The sequence below is a fragment of the Perissodus microlepis genome, chromosome 14, assembly GCF_051167445.1.
Source record: "Perissodus microlepis isolate ML-2025 ecotype Zambia chromosome 14, ASM5116744v1, whole genome shotgun sequence".
NCBI classification, from domain to species: domain Eukaryota; kingdom Metazoa; phylum Chordata; class Actinopteri; order Cichliformes; family Cichlidae; genus Perissodus; species Perissodus microlepis.
In genome coordinates, this window is record NC_140474.1 from 26,968,899 (window position 1) to 26,976,090 (window position 7,192).

General features: G+C 43.4%; 1 protein-coding gene across 2 annotated transcripts; it reads right to left on the reverse strand.

Annotated features, from left to right (window-relative positions):
* Positions 1–94: 94 nt before the first annotated feature.
* fam124b (family with sequence similarity 124B) lies at positions 95–6,726 on the reverse strand. 2 transcript variants are annotated; one of them, XM_084949808.1, is made up of 7 exons: positions 6,172–6,726; positions 5,748–5,779; positions 4,888–5,097; positions 4,151–4,546; positions 3,757–3,953; positions 2,581–2,737; positions 95–1,675 (listed from the first exon to the last, which is right to left on the reverse strand). In XM_084949808.1, exons 1-7 carry the CDS (start codon positions 6,207–6,209, stop codon positions 1,095–1,097), a joined length of 1,611 nt encoding a protein of 536 aa, XP_084805934.1. In that variant the 5' UTR covers positions 6,210–6,726; the 3' UTR covers positions 95–1,094. The 2 variants fall into 2 exon arrangements, with proteins under 2 accessions (XP_084805934.1, XP_084805933.1); XM_084949807.1 differs by having other exon boundaries at positions 6,176–6,721.
* Between the last annotated feature and the right edge of the window lie 466 nt (positions 6,727–7,192).

Sequence of the window (7,192 nt, forward strand, 5' to 3'; positions counted from 1 at the left end):
CCTGCCTGTATGTAAACACACACACACACACACACACACACACACACACACACACACACACACACACACACACACACACACACACACACAGAGCTGTGAGGGTGCAACGACGTAGCCATTTTATTATTCCAATCATTTATCTTTTAACCTACATCACTGAACATGTTACACACTACTTGCTTACAATACTCGCTTTCTTCCAGTTACAATTGTTTCCAGTAAACAGTTAAACGCTCTGACATTTTCGAGCTCCCCAGCCTGCCTACGGAGAGCAGCCCAGCGGGAAAAACTCTGACCTTATAATGCACAAGTGAAAAAACCCAGACTCCAATTAATCTGTTAGGTTAAACCGAGAAAGCCTTTTCAAAGGAAAAAAAAGATTAAAGAAAAATAAGTAAGAGACTAGTCTGACCTGAATCATTACATTTCTTATTACGATTTTTTTCCTCACTTAACATCTTTTGCCTTCAGAACAGCTGTAATGATCACAAACACTGTTTAAGTGATCATAAAAAATTCACTCAAGTTAACCTGTCCTTACTGTGACCTTTCAGTAATGAGCATTTCTGAGGTGTCAGGTCGACTAAAGGGAGATAATTCTTCATTACTGTTATGTAGCCTGGTTTACTCCACTGCTTGCCCATTTTAACAAGCAATTTCTGGATCAATGATTATCTGAAGTTACTTAAAACAAATGCTTTATAAGCCACAAATCAGCTTTCTAATCACGACCAAGGGCAACATCAAAGACAGCCTTAACGCTGAGATCATCTTAATCTGTTCGAAGTTAATCAAAGAAAAAAAAAGTTGCCTAGCTGAGTGATGAGAAGAAGCCTAGTGTGCCTCACTTAAATACAAAACTCTGATTGCTATTCACTCGGCTACAACAGCTGCACAAATCATTAGCTGCACCTATGTATAAAACTAACTTAGACATTCATTGTATTACCTTTACCTGCGCTGTCTTGAAAAAACAAGACAAGTTAAACTAGTATTTAGACATCTGGATGTTACGTGTCAACTGCTGCAGTGCTCCGGTGTCCCTGTTGTTTGTCTGTGATTATTACCACTGCTCGTGACACGGTGGTAGGAATTTAGATGAAGAACTCATCCAGCCGTTCCTCACAGTTCCTCACACGTGCCGGCTCAGCGGTAGTCCTGCTTTCTACCAGGGGCCAGTTGGAGGGGCTTTGCCTGGTCCTGCCTGCATCTGTTCCACCACCAGAGCCCCATGTCCCAGACAACCCCTGAAGGTGTGTGTGCGTTCCTTGCAAACAATCACTCAGCTCCTTGGCCAGCTCTTCGACAGCTGAAGCTCTAACTGTTGTGGGTCTCTGTGACTGGAGGGTCACCAAAAGGTCCAGAGAGGAGGAGCGAGTCATCGCTTTGACTGCTGGGTCTGGGCGAGGAGAGACAGCCGCTCCCGTGTCAACGTTGGTCTCCGGCTCCTCCTCGTCCTCTTCCAGAAGGAGATGGGAGAGAGAGTGGGTGATCGAGGGACGCAGCGGAGAGTCGGGGTGGTTGGAGGTTGAGACTGGAGCAGGGCTGCTGCGCTGGGACGAGTAACAGGAGCTGCCAGGAGGAGTGCTACAGCAGCTTCCTGATCCCAGGCTCTCCGCTCCACCACTTCCTCCATGAAGCTTTTCCAAGATGGGGTCGCTGCGCGGTCTCTGGGCTGGCAAAGAAACACCAAACAGAATTAAAAAATTAAAAATCGTACACTCAATGTACACAAACATGAAAACTATTTCTGCTTTGTGTTACTTTAAGCTGCCCCCGAAGTGTCTCAACCGTGACAGACCAATAAATCCAATTTGATTTTATGACCAACTCTCTTGAACATAAACGTGTGACAGATTTTATATTCAAGAACACAAACCCTCAACAGCTCTCTAACTGGCGATAAACCTTATAAAAATATGAAGCTTTACATCATACATAAAACTCATAAATCTCGTGTTTTCCTCAGTCACACAGTAAAACTGAAGGTTTTGAGCTCTCTTGCATAGACTCAATGCTCTTTACTCGTATCCAAGCTCGGCCATGCTGATGTGTGATGGCTCTAACCATGTTTTGTTTTTATTGTGAGAGGCCTCCTGCTGTAATGTTGTCTCTCCTCCTCTTTTGGGTCTTTATTCTTTTCACTTTGTGAGCTTTTTTTTAAAGGGCTATACAAAAAAAAGGACTTACCTAAAAACTTTCTCCAAAAAAATATAACTATGTAACTTAACACTTTCTTTGAAAAAAAAATCTGAACTGCTTCAAATAACTGCTTAGAAAAGAGACCACATGGCCAGTATAATTACTGGTAAACTTTTCTACTGATATTCATCTCCAATAAAAAGACTTTGCACTGTGCTGGTGGAAACATTTAATATTTGAATCATTATATGTACAAATGCTTTCTAAGTCAAAATGATCATTTAATACAACGGCAATTAGAGAGCGCCAGGGAATCATTATGAACTGAGAAGTCTTTGGGAGAGCGCTCAGTGAAGTAGTAATTTGGAGATATTTCTCCCTGTCTGTCAAGCTCCAGGCGATAAATCTCCCACTGAAAGATTGAACATCGCAGCTTACTGTGCCTGTGCGTTTGCCCGGACAGAGGAGATGTAAGGCTGCAGGGTGAAAGGCTGTGTCCCGAGCTGCTGAGTTGAATTCCTCGAGGAGGCATGCTCGAGCCAGTCAGGGGGAAAGCACAGGTCAGAGGTCGCTGAGGTTGTGCCGGGGTTTTCACCTGCAGCACAGGACGACAGAAGGAATGGGATTATAACGTATACCAAGACTACATCCAAACATATCTTTATGTTTCTACTGTTAATCTCTGTTAGAATACAGGATGTAAACTCCTGTTGGAAGCCCCAGCCCATCTACACCTGAACAGATGTTCATCTCCCACCATGACAAACAGTGCAATACAACAGTTGGTTCAGTTATATTTACACTATGTTATTAGTTTCATAAAATAACGTTCACAGACTTGCATATATTTGCATTAGATCCAAATCCTTATCTCAAACATATAAAAATTTCCTGTTTCATAAATCACACATTAGTGGCACATGGAACAAAGGTCTGACCAGTTTCCCAGCATTCTGTGAGGTAATTAGTGGTTGAACCTCCCACACTTCAGCGTGTTTACTCTTGCAATGCGAGGCTGCGTCAATCTGCCATTCACACAATCCTCACGTTTAACATAAAGAGCGAGATTGACTTTTAAAAACACTCAGCAAAACAACCTGCAGTTATGTTGAGTTAACCTGGGGTCAACCTCCAAAGTATAAGACAGTGCACAAGAGAGGTGAAGAAGAGAGTGTAGGCAGGGTGGAGTGGGTGGAGATGAGTGTCAGGAGTGATCTGTGACAAAAGGATAGCAGCAAGGGTGAAAGGGAGGTTTACAAGATGGTAGTGAGGCCTGCTATGGTGTAAGGTTTGGAGAAGGTTGTACTAATAAAAAGACAGGAGGCAGAGCTGGAGGCTTCTCTTATGGAAGAGAAATGAGTACATTAGAGGAACTGGTAACAAAGAGCATTTTAGACAAAGTTAAAGGGGGAAGGCTGAGACAGTCTGGACAATGTGTAGAGGAGGAATAGTGGATATACTGGACAAAGGATGTTGACGACAGAGCTGGCAGGCTGGAGGTAAAGAGGAAGACAACTGAAAAGATTCATGGGGATGCTAGGGGTGAGAAGGAGACGGTGGATCCCGTGTGGCGAGCCGTGAGGAAGCAGAAAGAAGAAGATAACCCGCAGTTACCTGAAAGAGAATCTTGTTGCCGTCGAGGTCTTCAGTCTGCCAGCGTGTAGTGCTGATGGGGGTACACGGGTTTGGCAGCAGGGGAACCAGCTGGCCAATTTCTTCCACACTAAACTGTAGCACAGCAGAGCTGCATGGCTCCACCCGAACTCCTGGTGACAGCTGCTTTAAAGCCAGCTGTAGGCAGAGCCCGGGCTCTGGATGCAGGGGAAATAAGGCAGGAGGAGACAGCAGGGGATAAGACGCATTTTTAATATGACGTTTAAAAAAAACATTATTATTAAGAAATTTACAAAATTACAAAATTTGAAAGGAATAAATGTGTATGTAGTTTTAATTTGAGGAGTACAAAAACAATACTGCACAATCAAGAGCAAACACTCTAAAGCCTTACCCATATGCAGGGTGAACCAGCAGAATCCTGCCTTCTGCTCCTCTGCCTGTCGCTGCAGCACCGTCTCATAGAGCCGCACAGCATCCTCATAATTGTCATACGCACTGTACAGCGTCACACGTAGTATCTCACCCCCACAGTGCACTGGTCGAACTCCCCACACCGGCATCCCCGCACCCAAGCTATAAAAGTCTCTGCTGGGCAGGAGGTAGGGCCGCAGCAGGGCATTGGAGGGCGAGCTGCTGGAAGTAATGTGGATCCCTCCGGTTCGGCTGCCACAACTCTCCGTGTGATGATAGTGCCAGGGAGGACGCTGGAAGAAGTCCAGCACTTTGAGGATTCGTTCCTCTCCGTAGGCCTCGTGCAGGAAGAAAGTGATGGCCAGAGACGGGTAGCCTGAAAGATGTCAACTTTTATTTTATTCATTCTAAGTAAAAACAGACATGGCTCTGGCAGGAGCTCATTGTGGGATGGCATGTTTACAACGGTTAAAGTGCAGCATTTGATGGGGGGGATGTTGACCTCAATGGCAATCTTAAATTTCTCTAAATATTTCTCATTTTCACATATGGAAGTTATCATTATGGCTGAATAATACACCTCCAAAGTGTGTAATAAGGTATAATGTATGGTTGAAAAATCCGTGCCAAAGAAACAGCTGAGATCCAAGTATATGTACTGTTACTACATACTGTGCTGAAATGCAGGACTACACACTGAAAACCCAGGATCCTTACCAGCCACGGGGCAGAGGCGGGGGTAAGTTCTGAATGGTGAGGCCCTCTCCGACACGTGGAAGATGCGTAGGCTCGGGCAGAGCCAGCGCAGCAGGCGATCCAGGGTGTGTTGCAACAGCAGAGAGTCTCCGGGGTTAGCCAGCAGATGCAAGTGCATTAGCAGGAGCTGCTGCTGCCGCTGCTGTCTGACCCGCCTGCTCACTAGGTCGACTGATGTGACGCACAAAAAACACGAGGCACAGAGTGTACAAAGGTATTTTAGACAAGGACATCATTAAACTAATTCAAGATTACGTTTATCCCCCCAAAGGGAAGGAGAATTTAATCTGTTTGTTTGTTTGTCTGTCTACTATCCACAGTTTTCAAAATATCATTTAAAATTTTTGTGTGACAATAGATATCATTTACTGCTCCATCTGATTACATTTTTCAAGCCCACTGGACATAAATTTGGACTTTTAATCTTTTTAATTGTATCGTTTGTTTTACAACCTTTATAAAGATAAAAACATCCCACATGGCCATTCATGTTCAAGTAATAGATGAATAATACATTACAGAAAAAGTTCATATTCTTCTACTGCAGTAATGTCATTTTTTATTGACAGTATGGCAGATCCACAAATCCACACATGTAAAAAAATGGATTAAATTTTACTTATTTTTCATATATTAAAAAATCTGCGGGATTAAATATTTAGAGTCACTGGTCTGACTCACTTAAAATCAAATTGGGCTGTACTGCAGCCCACGAGGTAAGATGGTTTAGACTATTTGTGTGTTTGTCTTTATGAAGGTGCGAAAAGTAAGTTTGAGTGTTTTTTTCTCTTTTTACTGTGTGTGAGTGTAGGATCACTTACTGCCAGACGACGACATCCTGCTGCAGTCTGATCTGAAAACAAAAAAGGCCACGAATTTAGTTTATTATTCATTCATATATTTGGGGAAACACAAAAAACTGTCTCCATCTTGTGGTGGCCGGTTTGGAAACGTTCCCTTTACTTTGGTCTCCATGACAACACTTTATCTGTTGTTAGCTAGCGTACAACTTAAAAGAATCACTAGAAAAAACCCGTAAAGATCACAGCAGCTGCCAAAAAGCCGATGTCGTAAAGTGCTAAAGGGTTAAATGAACGATAAAGTCATACTCTTCATAATTTAATGTCTGGAGCAAAATTAATTTCCATTGTGGCAACCGCTAAAAAAAAAAGAAAAAGAAAAAAAAAAGCGAAGCTGGCTAGCTGAGGTTAGCCTCCGGAGCTAGCGCTGGGACCGTTGACTCACTCACTCGGCAGTATCAGCTCCGGAGTCCACGTTTTCATCGTCGGCTCTCTTCAACACCGCCGCTCGGCGCAACATGGTCCGGTCCACACTTTCACATCTGCGCCCATGCTCCGGCCAGTGAGTCTGAGCTGTGTTTACGGCAGACCACACTCGGGCTGAAAAGCATCCTGTTTGATTTCTTTCCGTAGGCTGCTCCCCCCCCCTCCAAAAAAAATGGGACACTTGCTGGGACGCTGACGTCACATGGCACCCACACACCCTTAGTTTATCGTTTTAACTGTAAGACTCGCTGGGTTTTTAAAAAAAGAAAAGAAAAGATAAAAAGGAGAGGTGGCGCGTTTGGAGTCTAGACGGCTTGAGGGTGTACGTATGTTTGCGCAGAGACCAAATCCCGGGCGAAAGGGACCAGCAGAGGTGGTGCTACTTTAAATCCAAAGCCGCCTCCTATAATAACAGAGCAGATGGCAAGCTCTAACAAAATGACAAGACAAAGGAGACGGTCCAGACGGCCTGGGCAGATTTAAAAGTGCAGGGGAGGCTCCAAAGACTGTAAGTTAAACACGTTGTTTGTTAAGACCTTCTTAAGACCATATGGAGAGCTTTAGAAAGGCACAGTTTGGACAACGTTATCAAGCAGTGCGAAGTGAAAAGCAGATAAAACCATCATTCAGTGAAAGACACAAGTTACACCAATATATTCAGAAGAAAACTAAACAAAAACACCAAAGCAGCCCTGCAATCTTAACAAAAGTGTTAAATGTTGAATAACCAGGCATCGTGACATAATACAAATATTTAATCAAGAATATTCACTTGATTAATATCAACCTTTACTCGAATTTGGGCAGATATCCTAAATAGAAACGTTTCTAAAGCACAAAGTGCTGGAAAAACATTTTTAATATTTATTGTTGAACAGACTGGGGCTCTAATTCGAAGGCCAAGACTTGTGTTTTTGTCATTTACTGTTATTTCATTACTCATTGTATTTTCATTACTCAGAAGTATTAAGAACGCCTTT

Excerpts from the sequence above, each read along its gene's own strand:
- fam124b (XM_084949807.1), bottom strand. The coding sequence starts at position 6,246 with ATGTTGCGCCGAGCGGCGGTGTTGAAGAGAGCCGACGATGAAAACGTG. Across the intron at positions 5,780-6,175 it reads TCCGGAGCTGATACTGCCGA|ATCAGACTGCAGCAGGATGT; the intron begins GTGAGTGAGTCA and ends TTTTGTTTTCAG. Across the intron at positions 4,547-4,887 it reads CCGCCTCTGCCCCGTGGCTG|GCTACCCGTCTCTGGCCATC; the intron begins GTAAGGATCCTG and ends GACATCTTTCAG.